Source organism: Eptesicus fuscus, chromosome 22 (genome assembly GCF_027574615.1).
Source record: "Eptesicus fuscus isolate TK198812 chromosome 22, DD_ASM_mEF_20220401, whole genome shotgun sequence".
Taxonomy (NCBI): Eukaryota; Metazoa; Chordata; class Mammalia; order Chiroptera; family Vespertilionidae; genus Eptesicus; species Eptesicus fuscus.
The window spans coordinates 19,199,426-19,221,626 of NC_072494.1; the positions used below are offsets into that span (position 1 = coordinate 19,199,426).

At 44.1% G+C, this 22,201-nt stretch overlaps 1 protein-coding gene across 1 annotated transcript; it reads left to right on the forward strand.

The window, feature by feature from the left end:
- The first annotated feature begins 11,329 nt into the window (after positions 1-11,329).
- Positions 11,330-20,448, forward strand: PRDX6 (peroxiredoxin 6). The gene is made up of 5 exons (XM_008145862.3): positions 11,330-11,502; positions 15,954-16,110; positions 17,096-17,242; positions 19,136-19,282; positions 20,177-20,448. Exons 1-5 carry the CDS (start codon positions 11,408-11,410, stop codon positions 20,303-20,305), a joined length of 675 nt encoding a protein of 224 aa, XP_008144084.1. The 5' UTR covers positions 11,330-11,407; the 3' UTR covers positions 20,306-20,448.
- Positions 20,449-22,201: the final 1,753 nt, after the last annotated feature.

Here is a 22,201-nt window from a genome sequence, read left to right on the forward strand (position 1 = left end):
CCGGACCTGGGCTTGGGTCCATGCAGGTGGATGTATTGAATCAACTTTTTGATTTAGAGCTAAAAAAAAAAAAAAATTAGCATATTCCCTCTTTATTAGATAGGATAGTTACTCCTCACGAGCACACTCAAGTGCTAGAGGTTACTTTTAACCTTCATCACAGCCCTCAAGTCAGAGTGCGGAGGGCCTCGCCCACAGCTGTTGAGTCAAACCCAAACCCCTTCCCCCCTCCCCACCTTGCAGCCTACAGATCACCTGTGCAGCCTCGACGTTATGCTAACTAAGTGTTCCTATAAAGCACACACACACACAGATAGGGTGAGAGGAAACTTTGGGAGGAGATGAGCATGTTTATGGCTACATAGAATTTTTTTAAAATAAATCTTTATTGTTCAGATTATTACAATTGTTCCTCTTTTTTCCCCCATAACTCCCCTCCATTAGGTTCCTACCCCATCATCTGCCCTTACCCTCCCCCCCCATTGTCCTCATCCATAGGTGTACGCTTTTTGTTCAGTCTCTTCCCGCACCTCCCACTCCCCTTTTCCCCCCGAGAATTGTCAGTCCACTCCCTTTCTATGCCCCTGATTCTATTATATTCACCAGTTAATACTGTTCATCAGATTTTTATTTTTTTTAAATATATTTTATTGATTTTTTACAGAGAGGAAGGGAGAGGGATAGAGAGTTAGAAACATCGATGAGAGAGAAACATCGACCAGCTGCCTCCTGCACACCCCCTACCGGGGATATGCCCGCAACCAATGTACATGCCCTTGACCGGAATCGAACCCGGGACCTTTCTGTCCGCAGACCGATGCTCTATCCACTGAGCCAAACCGGTTTCGGCTGTTCATCAGATTTTTTATTCCCTTGGTTTTTAGATTCACTTATTGATAGATACGTATTTGTTGTTCATAATTTTTATCTTTACCTTTTTCTTCTTCTTCCTCTTCTTAAAGAATACCTTCCAGCATTTCATATAATTCTGGTTTGGTGGTGATGAACTCCTTTGGCTTTTTCTTATCTGTGAAGCTCTTTATCTGACCTTCCATTCTGAATGATAGCTTTGCTGGGTAGAGTAATCTTGGTTGTAGGTTCTTGCTATTCATCACTTTGAATATTTCTTGCCATTCCCATCTGGCCTGCATAGTTTCTGTTGAGAAATCAGTTGACAATCGTATGGATGCTCCCTTATAGGTAACTAACTGTTTTTCTCTTGCTGCTTTTAATATTCTCTCTTTGTCTTTTGCCCTTGGCATTTTAATTATGATGTGTCTTGGTGTGGTCCTCTTTGGATTCCTTTTGTTTGGGGTTCTGTGCGCTTCCTGGACTTGTAAGTCTATTTCTTTCACCAGGTGGGGGAAGTTTTCAGTCATTATTTCTTCAAATAGGTTTTCAGTATCTTGCTCTCTCTCTTCTTCTGGCACCCCCATAATTCTGATGTTGGTATGCTTGAAGTTGTCTCAAAGGCTTCTTACACTATCTTCAACTTTTTGGATTCTTTTTTCTTTGCTTTTCCAGTTGAGTGTTTTTTGCTTCTTTGTATTCCAAATCTTTGACTTGATTCTTGCGATCCTCTAGTCTGCTTTTAGGTCTCTGTATAATATTTTTTTATTTCAGTCAGTGTATGCTTAATTTCTAGTTGATCCTTTTTCATATCTTCGAGGGTCTCGTTAAATTTATCAGACTTTTCTAGGAAAGTCTTGAAAAACCTTATAACCGTGGTTTTGAACTCTATATCCAGTCTTTTGCTTTCCTCCATTTCCTTCATTTGTGGCCTGCCTCTTTGTCTCCACATTTTAGCTGCTTCCCTGAGTTGATGGAGTGGCTTTGTGTGCTAGGTGTCCTAGAAGGGCCCAGTAGCTCAGCCTCCCCAGTTACCTTAGGTGGATACTCTTGGTGCACCCCTTTGTGGGCTGTGTGTGCAGTCTTGTTGTAGTTAAGCCTTGATTGTTGTTGGTATCACTGGGGGAAGTTGACCTCCAGGCCAATTGGCTGTGAGGATCAGCTGTGTCTCTGCTGGGAGGGCTTCTGTGCTCAGCTTGGATGGGGTGGAGTCTCAGGGTGGAGCAGACAGCCTTGGTTTCCCATCAGCCCTGCCCTAAGAGGCCCCTGGGTTCCTCGGCAATGGCTGCACGCACCTCTGGGAGAAGGCTGCTCTCGAGTTTCTCCCCGAATGAGTCTGGGTACCGGAGCTGGATTTCAGTGCAGTCGGGAGGTTTTGTTTCCCTCCTGAACGAGAAATCTAGCTGTGCACTTGCTGCCTGCCGTCTCTGAGCGCCACAAGTCTCTGAGCGCCGCGAGTCTGCCACCTGCTATTTCCGCACGCACGCGCGCGGGTCTCCGCACCTGTCCTCCACAGTTCCTCTGGGTCTCAGTGTCCTTTTATCTTTCCTTCTAGTTGTAGAATTTCCACTCAGCCAGCTTTCCGGTGGTTCTGGATGATGTCCGCTCTGTCTTCCAGCTGCAGTTTTGAAATTGTTGTGCAAGGCAGCAGTATAGGTGTTTACCTATGCCGCCATCTTGGTTTCTCCACTACATAGAATTTTTAAAGTTAGTGTTCTTCCTATAGGTCCAGCAACTTTCTTGATGACCTCAAGGAAATAAGAAATTGTAAGGTCCTTAATGCACATTGCTATATTATCTCTAGAAATTTTTCAGTTTTACCAGAATCACATAAAACTGAAAATGTCCCCTTGCCAATCTGAGCAGGTAAAACAGTACTTATGAATTGAACGTGCACTTCTTTGACTTTCCATGAATTTGAATGATTACACATATATTTACTGGCTAGTAAAATTTCTTTCTTTGTCAACTGTATTTTTTGCCTATTTTCTATATTAAGAATAATAACACTTTAACTTACTAAGTGGAAGTGTTTTTCCCAGCATGTCATTTGCTTCTTAATTTTGCTTACTACATGTTCTGATATATGGAATTTAAAAGTTTTCCATCTATGCAAATCTATTCCTTATGGTTTCTTCATTTACGCTTGGGAAGTCTTCCAATTCAAAGATCATACAGTAATTGTGTGTATTTTCTTCTAGTCATTTACATGTTCTATTTGTTTTATATCTCACGTTTAAATTTTAAGTCCCTAATTCGCATTGGATTTGTATCAGTTTATGGTCCAAGTAAAGTGAAGATTGGGTTGTGCTTTGAGTTTTAAGGGTTGGCTTTGTTTGAGTCTATATAGTGAATCATGGCCATCTTCATTTTCGAACTTATTCTGTGTTCAAGCGATTTGGTTCCCTTAGTAATTTTTAAGTACAGAATTTCTTGGCACACCATCTTCACTGGAGTAATAATATGTTCTCATTATGAAAGGAATTCAAGCAATTACAGCCGAAGCCTTCTTACTGGTGTCTCTGACCAGGTATATTTCAAAGTAAAGAACATTAACTATCCTTCAGCAGCCAGCGGCTGTCCCCTGGGGCTTCTGTGAGTTCTTTGAAGAGCTGCAAAGAGTTGAACAAGTTGTCTTACCAGCAGCATCTATAAAGGCGTGTTGCTACAACTCCCTGGAAAGGTCAATCCCCCTAGGGTGCACAGAAGGTTTGTCCAAGAGCTTAGCATTCGTACAGGAAAGCTGCTCGACCAAAGGAAAGCATGACCTCTGAGAAGTCAGACGACCTGACCCAAGATTTCCAGCAACCTACTGTCTACACAGCTGACCTGATCCAAGATTTCCAGCAACCTACTGTCTACACAGCAAAGCCAATGAGCAGGAAAAAACCGTCCCCCAACAAGTATGGAACCACATAGAGAACATCAACTTGAATGTCTGAACACCTGGTTTAGTCCTTCCTCCATCACCGATGGTTCAACCTTGGGTAAATCACTTAATGAGTTTGTTTCCTCTTCTAAAATGGGTGACCTCAAAGGTTTGTTGCAAGAACTAAATGGGTGTGGGGGGCGGGGTTACTGGGGGGATAAGAACACATATGTAATACCTTAATCAATAAAGAAAAAAAAATTTTAAAGAACGAAATGAGAAAATCCATGAGAATGTCCTGTGTACACTGTAAAGCACTGGTCAAATATTGGTAGTGATTAATGAGCTCATGCTTGAACTTATAATATTCTACTCTTCTTGCAATAGATGAAAAGGTGGTGCCGGCTGTACTGATCTGGCCGACCCATCCTGGAGGAGCACTGTCTAGGCCCACACACCCTTCTGAACCACACACATGTCTCCTGTATCCAGCACTTCCCAGGGTGGACATGTACATTAGCCTCTAAGAAATTTAGCACTGCATCTAGGGAGGAAAAAGAGAAGTAACATTTACAGAGCACCTACCACGTGTCAAGTACTGAAAGACAGGCCAGCAAGATAGAGATGGGTAAGCACTGTCACTTTTTTAAAAATATTTTTTCATTGATTTCAGAGAAGGGAGAGGAAGCGAGAGATAGAAATATCAATGATGAGAGAGGATCATTGATTGGCTGCCTCCTGCACGCCCCCTACTGTGGATGGAGCTTGCAACCCAGGCATGTGCCCTGACCGGGAATTGAACTGTGACCTTCTGGTTCATAGGTGAGCTACACCAGCCGGGCCCCTGTCACATTTTTGTTTCAACTTTCCACTGCACCAGGCTCATGCAGTCCATAATGGTCCAATATAAGCCACAGGCCAGAGGGTATTCACCAGCATGGACTATGCTTCCATCCATGGACAGTGTTAGGATTGGACAAGGGAGGGAATTTTTTTATATATTTCTAGTTAATAAGTCTAATATAAAACACTTTGAAGCCAATATGAAATACATCTGATAATAATGAAAAACTTTTTAAGCATCTTAAATAATCAACAAAACAGGACCACAGAGATTACCAAGTTATTCCTGATTTTGTACAAAAGTATTATACCATGGGTTTTATTTACTTCACCATCATTATACTTATGTGTGCACCTTCCCAGAGTTCAAAAGTCCTTTGTCAAACTAAAGGCACCATTTCCCGTTTCCAGGATGCTGAGGTCATTCAGTCCAAGGCTCAGGACTGAGGTTTGGTTGTGGATTCATGTTTTGGTCCAGAATTCTTGACAAAAACCCAGGACCAGGTCTAGGTGTGGGATGAAGTGGTCAGGTAGAGGGGAGAGTTAAGGATATATCCCAGATTTGATGGGTATGTAAGTGTGAGCACCAAAGGCAATGTTTTCAGCTTGACATGGAGACAGAGAATATCCTGGCCTCAGACAGTGAAGTGATTTTAAAACACACTCACTCATGCCCTAGCTGGTTTGTCTCAGTGGATAGAGCGTCAGCCCAAGGACTGAAGGGTCCCGGGTTCAATTCCAGTCAAGGCTCGATCCCTGGTCCTGGTCAGGGCTCATGTGGGGGCGTGTGGGAGGCAACCAATCGATGTGTCTCACATTGATGTTTCTCTCTCTCTTTCTCTGTCTTTCCCCCTCCCTTCCACTCTCTATAAAAAAATCAATGGAAAAATATCCTCAGTAAGGATTAAAAATAGAAAAACACACTCACTCGTGACTGCCCCCAGCCCACAATCCCCAATCATCCTGGGCCATTCTCTTCCTCTCTTCCCAGTCTCCAGGCTCATCTGCCACCTTCCAGTTCTTTGTCACCTTCTAGTTCCTTATTTAGAAGACTTGCTTAGCCTCCAGGGTCTTCTCACATATCAGTTCCCTCCGCCCATCAGTTCCTTTATCCCAGCTGAATAAAGACCTAAAGGATGGGTGTTACATTTCTACAGTAAGTTTCAGCTCACAAAAGGAGATTCACATTTTCCATGAATTCTTACATTAAACCCAGTAAGTGGGCAGAGCAGAGATCACTATTCTCTGTACAGATGAGAAAGCTGAAAAGTCATCATTTTTCCCAAACTCATGGGGCTGACAAGTATGAAACCAGATTCAAGTTCAGGTCATCTGCCTTCAAGTTCACAGCTCTTTGCAATATTTCCATTTAGCATGTATGTGTGTGTACCTACTATGTAACAAATAAATGGGGTCATGAGGGAGATGTAAAACACAATTCCTGCCCTAAGAGAGTCAAACACTTGCACCTATAAAACAATTTGAGACTGCTCCCACCATCAGAACACACTGAGCTGACAGACTAGGACCTTGGGGTCAGAGGAGAGCGTGTAGGCGTACAGCCAGGAGAAGCTGGTACAGAAGGTGAATTTGAGTTCTGCGGACCAGCCCTGAGACCCTGTCCATGCGGAGGAGGAGACTTGAGTTCACTGTGTCCCCTCTGAGCTCATCTCCTTGACTTTCGCTGATGAAGACATTTCAGAACAAAGAGCTTCTTTTCTAATCAACAACATGCTGTACATGCAAATATCTGACACTGTTACAACCCGCCGGACTCTTCTAACTCTCATTATTCCAGGATGAGTCTGGCATCCTCTTGTTTCTTTCTACTGCTCTGCCATTTTTTATCTACAACATTCAGTTCCTGTTGATTCGGTAACACACAACTGTTTTCTTCTCCTTGTGTGGCCTTGGCACCCTTGTCAAAGATTATTTGACCATATTCAGAAGGGTTTATTTCTGGCCTATTTTGTTCCATTGGTCTATATGTCTATCTCTATGCCAGTGGCACACCATTTTAATAGCTGAAGCTTTGTAATATGTTTTGAAATCAGAAAAATATAAGACTTCTAACTTTGCTCTTCTTCTTTTCAAGATTATTTTGCCTATTAAGGGTCCTTTGACATTCCAAATGGATTTTAGGATGGATTTTTCTATTTCAGTAAAAAAATAATAATTGGAATGTTGATAGGGATTGCATTGAATCTGTAGATTACTTTGGGTAGTACTGACATCTTACTAATAAGTCTTCCAATCCATGAACATGGGATGTCTTTCCATTAATTTGTGTCTTTAGTAATGTTTTATAGTTTCAAGTGTGAACATGTTTTAAATTTTAAACACAAAAATTCCAAGTGGTCACTCACAATAAAATAACTTAAGTTCTGTTACTTTAACTTTATAATCACTGAGCTATTGTTATTTACTTTGAATCTACTGTTTAAATGCCTGGATTATTCCTCAAGAGTTGGCAACAGAAAGCACTCTAGAAGACAACTTGAACCACAACCAAAGTGATTTGGAATTTCTTCCAGTTCACTCCCAATATAAATGAGCTCTGCATATATAGAGAATAAGTGGAGAATTCTCCAAATCAACTTCTATGTAGAATACTTTTTTAAAACTAAAGAATAATTAAAATGTGCTCATCTGGAGCATATGTACATGTCATTAAAACTCAACAGTAACTGCAGCAATGGTTCAGAATTTAGATCAACATAAAGATTTTTCTGGGGGGAGTATTTCATCACTGATTTTGCTTAGTGATCTTTGTGATAATAACAAATAGACTAATATTATTATTTCCATTATCTTTCGATTTTCATAAAATGCATAGCTTAATTTCCTGTACATGGGGAGGACTTCTCCCACCACCCACCTTTAGTTCTCCCCTGGCACTGGGTCTCAAAGAGTTTGAGTTTGGAAGCTCACAGGTTACTTAGCACTAAGGACTTGTTGGGTTATCTTGCACCCTTCAGCATCAGGCTCCTTTGCTTCTACAGTCCCTGCCACTCCACTCTCCTGGCTTCTGCTTACCTAACCTGACCATCTTTCAGATTCTACCCCTACTGTGAACCACTGACTGAATCCATTGTCTTGCCTTCCAGTCACCAAGAGAGGACCCAATAATAAAGCACTTTGTGCCAGGCCCCATCACAGGCTGTTAGCCAATCTGTAGGTTCATTGCTGCGGTGCCAGTCTCCAGTCCTGTGCAATCTCCAAAGGCCAGCAAGTGGCAGGGCCATTTGCTCAGCTTTTCTTGGAGGAAAGGAGGGAGGGAGCCTGGGCCAGGTGGGCATGCAAATTGGTTCCTCTCAAAAACACTTCCCTTTCTCATGTTTCTTTTTTCTTCTCTTTCCCAGTTCCTGTGACTTCTTTGCTTTCTCTCCCTCTTTCCCGTTCCCCTTTTTCATCTCTCTGGCAGTCTCTGTATAAATAGATATGAAGCTTCAGAAATGTATATTCACCGCTCACTCTGTACACATAATAAATTCTTTTCTTGATAGGATGGGGCCTCTTAGGCTTAACTAAAAGCAGGTGAGAGAATTGGTTAACCTAACTTGCCATCTTTCAAACCATTCCAGGTTGGCTTTTGGTCTCTAGCTATCCAATTATTATATCATGTTTTTAAATCTAATCCTGTAACCATTTATGAAAAACTTTCTGCTCTCCTCCCCAAAAGTCATTATTTGTGAAACTTACTAAACAGTAACTTTCAGGGTACACAGTAAACTTGCAGGGTGCTGAAATTGGGGCAAGAAGTGTTGGAATTTGCTACTCAAAGCCCCTCTGTGAGTTAATCATCTAACATTTTAACAACTGTTGTCTTTTCATTTTTGCTCCCCCATTTTCTACTCTTGATTTTTCTCCAGGTTGTGGATGTCCCACAGCAGATACAGGAGGGAGGAGAGACCATATTCATTAAACACAATAAAGAAGAGCAGTGGGGAGATGGTCAGCCCTTCTCACATAGCAGGTAGATGGCACTGCCTTGATCAGTATATGTTCCAGCCCTCCTCCTATTTTTTTTTCTGAAAAGACCATCAAATTTAACAAGAAAGCTTATAAGAATTGGTTTTAAAACAACCCCACCTCCCTAAGATTAATTTCAGCTTTCATTTATCTCCTCCCACATGCATAAGAATGTTTGCCTAGCTACAATTCTAACCAGGGACACATTGCTCTTTTATTCGCAGCTGCAGGCAGACAGGAAACTGCTATGGTGGCTGCAGGAAGGTAGCCAAATGCTTCTCGGGTCCTTTGTGCAATCTAGCCCCATGCCCACTCTAACAGGTCACAAATGCTTATCACTAAAGTAGGGCCAAACCTTTAGGAGTTCCCAAATGGCCACTGCCCATCCTTTCACCTTTTCCTTTCATCGGTCCAAAGCAGTAAGGACAGAAGAGACGCAGTCAGCCAGGAGTCATGGCCCTCTGAAGGTCCTGCACTCCTTCCTTCCTGTCACCCAGGAGGTGGTTCTAAGGTCAGTTGCATGGAAACTTTTTTTTCTGGTCCCAGAGCCTCCACCCACGCTGCAAAGTAAATATTTTCCTCAGCCCAACTTTCCCTTTTCCACATTCTGGTCCCTCCCTCCGCCCTTCTCCTTTCCTCCTTTCCCCTGGCACTTCCTGCAAGCCCTTGGGAGAGCAGCTTATCTTTTTCCCTCTAGAAATGGGGTTCTGTACACAGAGCACCCACCTTCGGTGGAGTGCAGAGGTTAGACCCAACTACCTACAGGGGCCAAGAAGTACAGATGGTTTCTTCCAACTCTGTTTGCATATTAAGTACACAGGATCACTTTTACGAAGAAACATGCTCTATCTTGTTCCTCCTGGAAACACGTGGCTCTCAGGCAACCTTTCATCTTCACAGTGTTGACAGAGACAGGGATATATTAGGGTAGGATTCATTTTCCTCCTAATTCCCCTCTAATAAAAGTAGCAATGTGAGAGGGGAGCTAAAATGACAATAGACAATGTCAGTAGATGTTGGAGAACTTTCTGAACAAACAAGGACAGACAATTCCAAGGTGGCTACTCCCCAGCCAGCATTTGCCAAATGGAACATGGGCCCAGCGTGGCTAGATCTTCTGACATTTTAGGAGACAGATATCCAGATTTTTGTGAAAAATCATGTTTTTTAAAAAATATTGACGGCTAGTTCAAAAGAATTGAAAACGTTTCAAAGATTAAAGTAGACACGTTTTGCAAGCAGCAAGAGGATTGCGGGGTGCAGTCCCTGGCACTGTAAATTCTAACAGGCTCTTTCTTATTTTACTGTACTTGCTCAATTTACAACAGTCAGCTCCATAATTATGCCCTTTACAGAGACCAGTAACCTGTTCCTGTATTCATTCTCCGTATTTGTGGTAATAGCTTTGTCTTCTAGTCTGGCTCCACAGTGCTACTAATAGTGCCTCAAGGTCAAATTACTCTCCCTTTCTTCTCTTTCTCCCCTACAAAAGGAGCTAAGACATGGAGTTTTTAGAACCAAAGATTGGAGTCAAATTAATTTAGAGATTAAGTTATAGTGGCGTTACAGCTTTCTTGAGTGGTTAGAAATTTTAGCAAGAATCTTACTGCAAGTCCTTGCTCAGAGGAGAACTGATTAGTATGCACCCACACACATGAAAACATCACTGTGCTGAAAACTGAAATCAGTGAGTCACTTCTCCTAACACTGCCATGTACCTTCCTTAAGCCTGAGAATTTTCCCCACTTCTGAACTCAGACCATGTGGCGCCCTCCTCCTATCAGCAGTTATTCTGCATTTTTATCATTATTGCATGCATGCCGCCTTCCCTGTAAGAGCAGGGATTGTATTTCCATTGCAACACCAGGCCTGGCACAGTGCCTAGCCTATAGCTGGCAAAGCAAGAGTTATTGTATAAATTATCATCATCCAGATAATAGCTATCATTTCCAGACCACTTCCTATGTGCTAAGTAGTTCACCTACATGATCCTGGAGGTTTCCCAGATCAGACTATCCAATCCAAAGCAGCACCAGTCACCACTAGCACACCTTATTTTATTCATCTGAATAGGATGTCTGCTACCTAAGATATTTTTAATTATGTCTCCCCCACTAGAATGATAGCTCCAAGAGAACAGTCATCTTGTCTAGGTCGTGCTTGGACCGAGGATCACCATAAGTATGTTTTTAAATTTACATTTAGATTTCAGAATAATTGTATTATTTTATAGTTCATAATGAGCTATAAATGGGAACGGGGAGTGGAATACAAATGAAAACTTTAGTCACATTCCCCCAAGCACTGACTAACATTGGTGCGAGAATTTCTGCTGCAATAAGAAAGCCACTTCCTCTGGCGTAAGGTCCTCCACACATCTGGATCTTGCCACATCCTCCGATATGACTCTATTCATGATGGCTAGGCGGGCTGAAGCAGCCCAATGCCAGACACTCACACTGTCAGAGCCGGGAGTGCAAGGTCGCCCGTGGTGGGTGGGCAGGAGGGTCTGCGCGGATTCTGCGGCTCCGGGGTCCTGGGGCGGCTGTGGGATTCCCCGGGTTGGGGCCCATTCCTACTGTGCAGCGCTTTTTCACCGCCAAAGCGCGCGCACACTGCAGGGTCAAATGCTGCGCACCCCCGAGCCTGCCTGGGGCGACCTCACCTAAAGGGACGAGCACACTAGCGCCCACTGGCTGGCCTTGGCCTGGCCCCGCCCCCGCCGACGGAGGCCCCGCCCCCGCCGCCAACGACCAGGCCCCGCCCGCCCCGCCCCTCCGGGCCCAGATCATTCCGCAGTAGCACCTCCTCCCGAACCCGCCGGCGGATCTGTGTCGCTGCTGCGCCTTCTCATCCTCCGTCACCGCTGCCGCCATGCCCGGAGGTCTCCTTCTCGGGGACGAGGCTCCCAATTTCGAGGCCAATACGACCGTCGGCCGCATCCGCTTCCACGACTATCTGGGAGACTCGTAAGTGGCCACCCGGCGCCCTGCCCTGGCCTCGGGCTCCGCTCCCATCTGAGGGTGTCTCCCCTGCGCCTTCTCCCTTCGTCCTCCGGCCGCTCGGCGCCTGCCCGCCGCCGCCTCCCCGCACCGGTTCCTGCACGTGCCTCTCGCTGTGCGTCCCCTGCCCCGCGGCGGCCCCTGGGTTCCCTCCCGCGTGCCGCCCCCGCGTGGCCAGGCTGGCTCCAGGCGGGGGAGGGGGAGGGGAAAGAAACTGGGTTTCCGCAGGTCCAGGACCCGGAGCGCTGTGCGGAGCAGGGTTTGTTGCTGTTTAACTCGGTTGGTAAATTGTGCAAGTAGCACGTCCAGCCGGGCCCGGTGGGGACAGAAGCCGGCGGCCTCGGCGGTCACCTCCTGGGACTCCTGCCCAGACTCGGGCCCCCTCCCTCCCTCTGTTCTGGAACTTGCTCCCGGGGGAAGGTGGGTGTCTAAGGCCAGAGTCCCGGGACTCTGCTGCTGGCACAAGGGCTCTGCTTGCTGCCTGGGATTTGCAGGCTTCTCGGCGCAAAATGTAAAGTTTAAAGCCACCAACTGCCTGTTAAGTGGCCGGAAGACTTTTTGGCCACAGCCTCCTTTAGTGGCCAGGATAAGATTTAATAAGAACTTTGGGAGGAACCAAGAACATTCTGTGCATAGGTGTGCCCTTCATTCCAGAACTTGCAGCACTGAGGGAAGGGCTTTCTGAGGCTGTCCGGTTGCAGTGACCTGCTCTTGCCAGGACACGTGTACCTCTGCTCCCTGAGACCCTTTGTTTCCCAGTGGTGTGCCCCTCCCCCCCACCTTGCTTCCAGCAGCACATGGCCTGGCTGGTGCGATAAAAATTGGTGACCTGTTATCTGGCCTGGCAATCATACCATTGTGACTAGGAGGAGTAAATTGCTGTCACCCTGGTTTTATAGCTCCTGAATCTGCAGACTTGAAGTTGCTCAGTTTCAATCAGAAACATCCCAGACATGTGTAGTTACATTATGGTTCTGGAGTTCAGGAGCCCTGTGGTCTTCTGAGGCGGAACACTTCCTCCCTGGGTTTGAATCCTTTTATATGCGGTTATATATATAGAGAGAGAAAGAAGTTTATGAGATTAACCAACGATTGGACAGGGGTGTTCAGAGAACCTGGGAGAGATTCTATACCTTAGCCCTATCCAACCCCTTACAACTCTTTTAAGTCCATTTCCCGCCTCCCATCAAGGGAATAGCTAACGTTTGTGAAAGAGAGGGCTCAACTAGAAAATGATGAGACGTGGAACATTCGGGCCCTGAAGGCAGGAAAGGGCTTCAGAAACACAGACCAAGTCCAGTCTATACTCGGAATCGAGGTATTACTATTTCTCCAAAACCCCATGGTATTTTTCAGAGTATGTTCCTTCCCATTTCCACTCTCAGTCCTCACCCCCACACAACATAGGAATCTTACCAGAACTCCTAGGCTGTGTGAATTAAAGATAAATATTAACAAAGTATAATTACTATAGCAATAATTATAAATGCTGTCACTATCTCAGCTAACTCCACTTTCTTGGTTTTTGGTTGTTGTCGTCGCCATAGTTTATTGGCTTCTAGATCTCTGTTGATTTGATTAAAAACGGTACCATCTCTGGGAACCACCAGTGGAAAGATGAGAAAAATACCCACATCTATAAAAGACTATACAAGCCCTGGCCAGTGTGGCTCATTTGGTTGAGCATCATCCCATGCACTGAAAGGTTGCTGGTTCGATTCCCAGTCATGGTACATACCTGGGTTGCAGATTTGAGGTCAGGGTGCATTCTGAAGGCAACTGATCAGTATTTCTCACATTGATGTCTCTCTCCATCTTCCTCTCTCTCTAAAATCAATAAAAATTATTTATTTAAAAGGCTGCACAAGCCCTAACCGATTTGGCTCAGTGGATAGAGCGTCGGCCTGCGGACTTAAGGGTCCCGGGTTCGATTCTGGTCAAGGGCATGTACCTTGGTTGCGGGCACATTCCCAGTAGGGGCTGTGCAGGAGGCAGCTGATTGATGTTTCTCTCTCATCGATGTTTCTAATTCTCCCTCTCCCTTCCTCTCTGTAAAAAAAAAAAAAATCAAGAAAATATATTTTTTTAAAATAAAAGGCTGCACAACTTGGCCCCACCCCCAAATGACATTTGAGCTCTTTATGTCATTATAGTACATGGACTTTTGCCTAATATAATATTTTCCAAACTCCATTCTGTATGCGATCTCAATTCAGACTGCCAATTTTTGATTTGGGTGTTTTAAGTCGGAGAAAAAAATTAAAATAACCATAAATTTCATAGGCACCTACTCTACCCCCTTATCCACTCCCCCAGACAATGAGATACAACTAAGAGGTTTGGGGACTGTTTGGTGAGTTTAATGAGTCTTAATCACTGTTTCTTTATGAATGTGGTGTAAGCAGCAGCTTCACAGAACATTTTCACTAAACAAAAACGTGTGTTTTCCTGGAGTTTCTGGGGGGGTTAGTGAGGCCGGACTGTTCCCTTAAAGGAGGAAACCTATTGTCTTTTGAAAATGAGGAAGGAAGGAAATGGGACCATGTAATTAACTTACTCTCAGGAGCAGCAGTGGGGAGGCTCAGAGGAAGACAGGCCACAGAGAGACATGCCCGAGTTTATTGCTCTTCCTAGCTGAGTGGTAAACTGGAGCTTGGCTTCTCCGGAAGGAGAGGGTGTGAAGTGATTCAGAGAAATGGTCTCTTGACTGGAAATGGAAGGAAAACGCCTTACTTGCCCAATTAATCACCCCATCAACATTTCTTCTCAAAAGTCTCGTCTGAGCCCTAAACAGATCCTTTCCCATAGAATCTAAGGCCTACATTTTACTCAGAGCTACATTATTTATTACAAAAAGACATATGTCGCCCTTGTTGTCCTTTAAAAAAAGTAGACCTACCACACAGTATTGAAGATATTACCTCTTTCTTCCCAGACTTTCCATAGCACCCTCCATCCTTTTTGTAAGAAGGTCTTTTCCTTCCCCGAAGCCTTGGAGTTGAGTGACAGATGTGAGTGGAAGGGGGTACCCTCATTTCTGCTTTGTTCTTTGTGCTTCGGGGAACTTGGCAAACTTGGTGAGCTCAGCTTGGCATCTCAGCTAGGTCTGGTCATCTAGGTTAGGGTCCTGCCTCAATGTTGTAAGCCCCTGGGAGTGTGGAAAACCAAGAGTTAAATTTCCCTTTTCAGTAGAGAGTAGTTTCCATGGTCACCAAGGAGAAGAACTGGGACTCCAAAGGTTCTTGGTGGCTCAGCTTAAAGCGTGCTTAAAATCTCTACAAGTTTAACTGCAGGCAGTGATGATTTGGGTAGTATTTACCTAAAAATCTGTAGTTTTAGAATCTACATTGTAGCTTATCAGGTTTCTACCTACTTGGTCTGAAGCAAGAAGAAAAAGAAACCACAAATGAAGAGATAGATAAAACTCTCTTTGAGACAGCATGGAGGGACCTGGAGAGTATCATGCTAAGCGAAATAAGCCAGTCAGAGAAAGTATCATGTCATCTCACTTCATATGTGGAATCTAATGAATGAAATAGATCCAGAGACATAGAAGCTTGGAACAGACTGTCGAGTCTCAGAGGGAAGATGGGTGGGATAGGAAGAGATTAACCAAAGAACTTGTATGCATATACGCATAACCCATGGACACAGGCAATAGGGTGGAGAAGGCCTGGGGGAGGATTAGAAGGGGTCAATGGGGGGAAAAGGGGGACATATGTAATACTTTCAACAATAACGTGGGTTTTTTTTCAAAGCTGTGATAGCTAAAGAGAGAGAGAGAGGGATAGGTAAAACTCTTGAGAGTGCTGTTTTGTCAAGGTGCAAATATTGGGTGTCCTGTAAAGCTGTCTTATAAAAGGTTTTATAGCCATTCACTTCAAAGAAGCCACGTGTCAACTTTAATTTTACATATAAATAGAGGATACCAGCCTCTCTATTTTAGATTACATAATCTGTTTATTCTTGCAATCAGCCATTTGTTTGGAGTCAGAGACTTTGGGGACACCCATTATTGGACCTGAATGTTGGTCTGTGTGGCTAGGAAAAAAATAACGAAGAGGGCAAGAAGAAAATAAGTTATTTTAATAAGCTAGTTGGTTTGAGTAGCACAGATTTTATTAGTTGAAAAGGAGTCAGGGTGGCTCAAAAGAGGCAGCACCCTTAAATTAGTCTTTTAAAGTATTTGTCATCTTGATTGTCATATCTTTGATTGAACTGGGCTTTAAACATTGGTTTTGCTGGAGGTAAGGAGATCAAAAAGCATTCCCCAACAGAAAAGTTTAAAAGTAATTGTCTTCATAAGCATTCATTTTTTAAAAGAACATCATTTTTTATCCCATTTGCGACTTCCCATTCTGCATGCTGTTGGTGATAACCTTGTCGCTCAGTTGTGACCTTCTTTGCCTCCATTGCAGATGGGGCATTCTCTTCTCCCACCCTCGGGACTTTACCCCTGTGTGTACCACAGAGCTTGGCCGAGCTGCGAAGCTGGCACCAGAATTTGCCAAGAGGAACGTTAAGCTGATTGCCCTTTCGATAGACAGTGTTGAAGACCATCTTGCCTGGAGCAAGGTAACATTTCCATGGCATGTGCTTTGAGGTTATAAATTGTAGAGTAGAAATAAATGAAGTTTTACTGGAGCAGGTGAAAGAGAAGAGGCAAGAACATCCTTCCTTTAATTCAGACTTGAAATGCTTTGTTTTCTATGTAGATTTCACTCTAGTGATTTACCTTTGTCTTGTCCTTGAAGTCTATGTTCAACTCTCCATTCTTATATTTCCTTTGAGTTTTGTGTATTTTTTTTTTTTTTAATATCTCTCTTCCAGTAGCTTAATGTCTAAGTCAGGGTGTTTTTGAGGCAGGGATCAGATCTATAAAATTATCTTTGCATGTGGCATTGTTTCCAGATGTGATGGACTTAAGGAACCCATTATTTCTGATGGTTTTTACATATAAATGGATACTAGCCCAGAGGTACCTTGGATTGGTATCTGATACTATACTATTTGGCTTTTAAAGAGGTTACTGCTGCTTTCTTAAAGCAGTGAAAACAAGCTGCATTTTAACAGACTTGGGCATGAAAAGGGTCTATGCTTAGCCGTGGCCTAGTGGCTCATTTGATTGGGCGTCATCCCATATACTGAAAGGTTGCGAATTTGATTCCTGGTCAGGGCACATACCTAGATTGCAGGTTCAATACCCAGTCAGGGCTTATGCAGAAAGTAAACGATTGATGTTTCTCACATCAGAGTTTCTCTCCTTCCCCTCCCCCCCCCCGCCCCCCCCCCGCCTCTCTCTCTCTAAAATCAATGAACATATCCGCTGGTGAGGATTTAAAAAGAAGAAGAAAGAAAGGGGTCTATGCTTATAACCTAAATATAGTACCCTATTGCTCTTCCTGTCAATGAATAATTGGGATGGGGTGTGTTCATTCATTCATTTACTTATTAAAATTGCTTAGAGAAATTACTATGATTACGGTATGGCTATTAACAGATTGAATTCAGAGGATGTGCCTGGTTTAGATTTATCTTTCCTCTTTCATCTGCATTTTAGGATATCAATGCTTACAACTGTGAGGAGCCCACAGAAAAGTTACCTTTTCCCATCATCGATGACCGGAATCGGGACCTCGCCATCCTGTTGGGCATGCTGGACCCAGCAGAGAAGGACGAGAAGGGCATGCCTGTGACGGCACGTGTGGTGAGTTACCGAAGTCCATTCTGGAGTCCTCATGACTGGCCAGGCTGTATGTCCATGTAAATGCTTGGAGCACCTAGAGGAAACAGGCGAATATATGTTAACTAGAGGCCCGGTGCACAAAATTCATGCACGGAGAGGGGTTGTCCCTCAGCCCAGCCTGTACCCTCTCCAATCTGGGATCCCTCTCACAATCCAGGACTGCTAGCTACCAACTGCTTGCCTGCCTGCCTTCCTGATTGCCCCTAACTGCTTCTGCCTGACAGCCTGATCACCCCCTAACCACTCTGCTGCCAGCCTGTTTGCCCCCAACTTCCCTCCTCTGCCGGCCTGGTTACCCCTAACTGCCTTCTCCTGCAGGGTAGATCACCTCCAACTGCCCTCCCTTGCAGGCCTGGTCCTTCTCAACTGCCCTCTCTTGCAGGCCAGGTGCCTTCCAACTGCCCTCTCCTGCTGGCCATCTTGTGGTGGCCATCTTGTGTCCACATGGGGGCAGAATCTTTGACCATATGGGGGCAGCTATATTGTATGTTGCAGTGATGATCAATCTGCATAGTACTCTTTTATTAGATAGGATAGAGGCCTGGTACAGGGGTGGGGGCCAGCTGGTTTGCCCTGAAGGGTGTCCCTGATCAGGGTGGGGTACCCTTGGGGCGTGGGGCGGCCTGAGTAAGGGGCCTGTGGTGGTTTGCAGGTGGGCCATGCCACCTGGCAATGCAAGCAGAGGCCCTGGTATCTGGAATTTATTTTCCCTCTACAATTGAAACTTTGTAGCCTGGAGCGGAGCCAAGCCTGGGGCTCCCTCCGAGGCCTGCAGCCATTTGTGTTGGGGTTATAATTGAAACTTTGTTGCCTTAAGCGGGTGGGCCCGGCCAGGGTGTGTGGAAAGCTTTGCTTCCCCTGTTGCCGGTGGCAACCCCATTCTGCCGCCATTTGTTTGAATTTGTTTATCTTCTATAATTGAAACTTTGTAGCTTGAGTGGAGGCTTAGGCCTGCAACCGCTGGCAGAAAGCTTGGCTTCCTCTGTTACCTAGGAAACCTTGCTCTCTGTGGCTGTAGCCATCTTGGTTTGGGTTAATTTGCATACTCGCTCTGATTGGGTGGTGGGTGTGGCTTGTGGGTGTGTCAGAGGTATGGTCAATTTGCATATTTATCTATTATTAGATAGGATATCTACATATTTCCTCAAGAAGATAACTGCTGGTAGCAATCTCACTGATTACGTGTAATGCTCATGCTGAATTTTCAGCTAAAATTTTAAACTGGATAATTCATAGCTTTTGGAAACCTACTTCTAGAATTGAGTAATCTTTCCTATATCTCTCCTGACAACCCCTCTTTAATGGGATGGGTCATGTCCTTCTTCCTCAGGCAGCTCTGGTTTTGAATTCTGGTTAGTTCTGACCTGAGAACAAACTTAGTCCCTCATCTGCAAAAAGTACAACTACGTGAGGGCCAGTATCCACTCCCATTAGTATTATTTTTGTGATAATCATCCCTGCTAAACATAGTACCTTCCAGAGCCCTTTCCTGGATTCAGTTTGCATATCAGTTTTTCTTACTGGGATAGCCAGAACCAAATATAATCTCCTTTTAAGTGCAGAAAAATAACATGAACACTGATGTACTAGTATACCTGAAGCTAATACAATACTATGGGTCACTGTAATCAAAATGTTTTTAAAAAAATTTTTATAAAAAGGGAAATGACATGGAGAAGAAAAATGTCTGGGTTCCTGCCCCCCCAGTGAAGTTTGGTGTGCCATGTTAGATACTGGGGAATTTTTTTGTTCGTTTTGTGTTTGTACCCTTGAACATTTGTAATGACAGGCAAGCATTCCATGAGGCTTTCATATCAAAGAATTCGTCCTATTTACGTGTCTGTGTGTTTACAGGTGTTTGTTTTTGGCCCTGATAAGAAACTGAAGCTGTCCCTCCTCTACCCCGCGACCACCGGCAGGAACTTTGACGAGATTCTCAGAGTAGTTATCTCTCTCCAGCTGACAGCAGAAAAGAGGGTCGCCACCCCGGTTGATTGGAAGGTAAAGATGCTAAAGGGCAGGTCCCCCGCGCGCCTGAAAGGCCTGCGTGGCTAATGTCCAGTGGCCACCCTCGGGCTCTCTGTTTCCAGCGCGCAAGTCCACTGGGAGGATTTTTCCTCACGGCTGAGTTTTAGATTTGCTATTTAAGGTCTTTAATTAATTAACACTTTTATATAAAACACAAACTCCCTATATTGCTTTCCAGCTTTTTTCTCTTATTTGGACAAATTAATTGGTCAGAATGATTCCCTTCCTAATAAAAGGATTTTTTTTTTAACTTTAATCCTTCCCTGATGGCAAAATATTTACAATAAAACTTTGGCCACTTAAGTCCTGGCTGTAAAACTTTTTGGTGTCTTTCTTCTCTTAAGCTTCATTAAATCTGTGTAGAATTCTGATACTTGATTTTAAGCTTATAATCTCTAGGATTTCTGCAATATGTAAGACATGGTTAATATCACAAGAGTATTTTAATGTCGCTACATTTTTTAAAATATGCTAACCTGAGTACCAGTTTTTGTTTTTCTGATAGGTATATCAATTAAAATGCTGTGTTCATTCACTGAACATATTGAGCCCAGATATAGCCGTGAACAATTAAGTTCCAGACCTCTTAGACTCACATTCCAGTGGTAGAGACAGACAATAAACTAGTTAATAGTATGTTAGGTACGTAGAATACTAGTAATGGAGAGAAGAGGGGAGAAAGGGAGTACAGAGGTGGGAAGGCTGGCTTTCTGCCTGGCTGTTGGGGAGGCCTAGTGCAGGAAGTTTTACCTGAGGGTGAGCGTGGCATGTTAGAGGACCAGAGGGAAGTCAGAGAGCCTGGCTTTAGTTCATTCCTGCCTCCAGGCTTTGCCATTGGATTTCACCATTCCCAATGTCTGTCCGCAGGTTGGAGATAGTGTGATGGTCCTCCCAACAATCCCTGAAGAGGAAGCCAAGAAACTCTTCCCTAAAGGAGTCTTCACCAAAGAGCTCCCATCTGGCAAGAAATACCTGCGCTACACGCCCCAGCCGTAGGTCTCACCCTGCACAGTGAGCCAGCAGGTGCCAGCTGCCAGTCACGTGTCCCACAGCGATTCCATAGACACATCCCACTAGGATCATAGCCACGGTCTCTAGGTTGCTGTACTACTGGCTTATTAAATGAAAATGGCACTAAACACCCGTGGAATTCTTTGCTTCGTGCCTTCACCAGCATTCTGTTCTGTTCCCGTGTCTCGGCCCTCTCTCCTGGCTCTCTGAAATATAGTCTGTATTTGAGACTCACATCATATTGGATCTCTGCAGGTTTGTGATCAACAAAGTAGGATCCACTGATGGTTGAAAAGCTGCTTTGCTCCAGCCTGGAATGACCATCAGGTTTTTTAGCTGTTCTAATCAAATCCTCTCTTCCATTACACATTTTGGGGAGCAGCAGAACTTGAGGTTCAGTTTCCTCTGTCAATCTGTAAGTATATAACCCTAGCAGTTAAAGTAACCGGATATTCTTCAATACTCAGTGTTTTGATCACAACTAAGGGAAAAGACTTCAATTCTGTACTTTTACAGGAGAGAACTGAAGTGTGATGAGCAGGGGAAGGGATCTTTAAATATTTTACTAAGAAAATTTTTCAATACATTTCTATCAAAAGAGGGAGAAAAGGCTCCACTTATCTGCTGAAGCTGTAGCAGAGTGTGAGCAGAACAACAGTGCCACCTGCCTTTCACAGCAGGTATTTCCGTGTCGGCTCCGCCGTGATGACAAAGAAAGGGCTCTCCTTGGGGAGGCGGGAGAGGATGACTGAAATTGTTTATAGGACTATTCTTGCTGGGGGTGGGTCGGTACTTTCTGAATTTTGCTTTTTTGGGATCTAGCAAATAAATCCGTTGTTAAAACTAGATCAGAGAATTCTGTTGTCACGTTTTAAAATACTCTGTTAGACCCGAGTCCTGAGGGCAGATGTTTCCTCACTGGGATTGGCATTGATGCTTCTCTCCAGAGACAGATATATAAAATTTCTAATGAACATGGAGGTGCACCTGGCCCACTTTGCTCCTTCGTGGTACCTGCCTGGGTCCTATAGTCCCTTGAGTTTGTGACCCCTGATGTAACATGCTCACCTAATGCCTTAATGGGATTGCTGAGCTTAAGAATTTGAATCTTGAGGATAATGGTGCACATAGGTATGCTTTTCTGGAAAGAATACTAATTACTCTGAACTCACGGTCTCTTGGACTTACGCTGTGCTAATAAGGCCTCAGTTTGGAAAGAAGTGTCACACCTGGTACAGTCTCTTGCATGTAGCCCTCTATATTCTTACTGAGTAAAATATGATCCCTGGTGCCATGTGTCAGAGAAGTCGTTAGGCCTTTTAGTTTCCTTTAGAAGGTGGGTGACACTAAGAAGGTTGAGAATGAAGGTAAAAATTCCATGTTTTCACAGTATCCTGAGGCATGCTGGTCTGAAGGAGACCTACGAGGGTTGGCATCCTGTTCTCATCTCTTCTCCAAGTCACGATATATTTTGCCTTCAAAGAACTAATACTATCTGGTACATCTACTCTACCGGTAATGATGACATCAGTATAAAAACACTTTAAAAGCTTAAAGGAAAGGGGCTCATGTGCTGTCAAATTTAGTTCTGGCTCTACCACTAAGCAACCATGAAGCCATGAAATGGAACAAGTTCCTTTCCAAGTAAATATTACATAATAAATATGCATTTCTAGGTAGAAGTGATCCTAGACTCACATTCCAGTGGTAGAGACAGACAATATTTTATTTTTAACACTTTTGGGCATGAAGAGTAGAGTTCCCCTATAAAGAATTGTTGCCCTCAATTTTCATTAGAAGAACAGAATAAATTGCATTATGCATCCAAAGATTTTTTAATTGAAAGTGAATGTATGACCATGGTGGCTATGAGAGAAGCAT

Bases quoted from the DNA above. Each gene is read 5' to 3' on its own strand.
- PRDX6 (XM_008145862.3), top strand. From the start codon at position 11,408: ATGCCCGGAGGTCTCCTTCTCGGGGACGAGGCTCCCAATTTCGAGGCC. The intron at 17,243-19,135 runs GTGAGTTACCGA...GTGTGTTTACAG, and splicing joins TGCCTGTGACGGCACGTGTG to GTGTTTGTTTTTGGCCCTGA. The intron at 19,283-20,176 runs GTAAAGATGCTA...GTCTGTCCGCAG, and splicing joins CCACCCCGGTTGATTGGAAG to GTTGGAGATAGTGTGATGGT.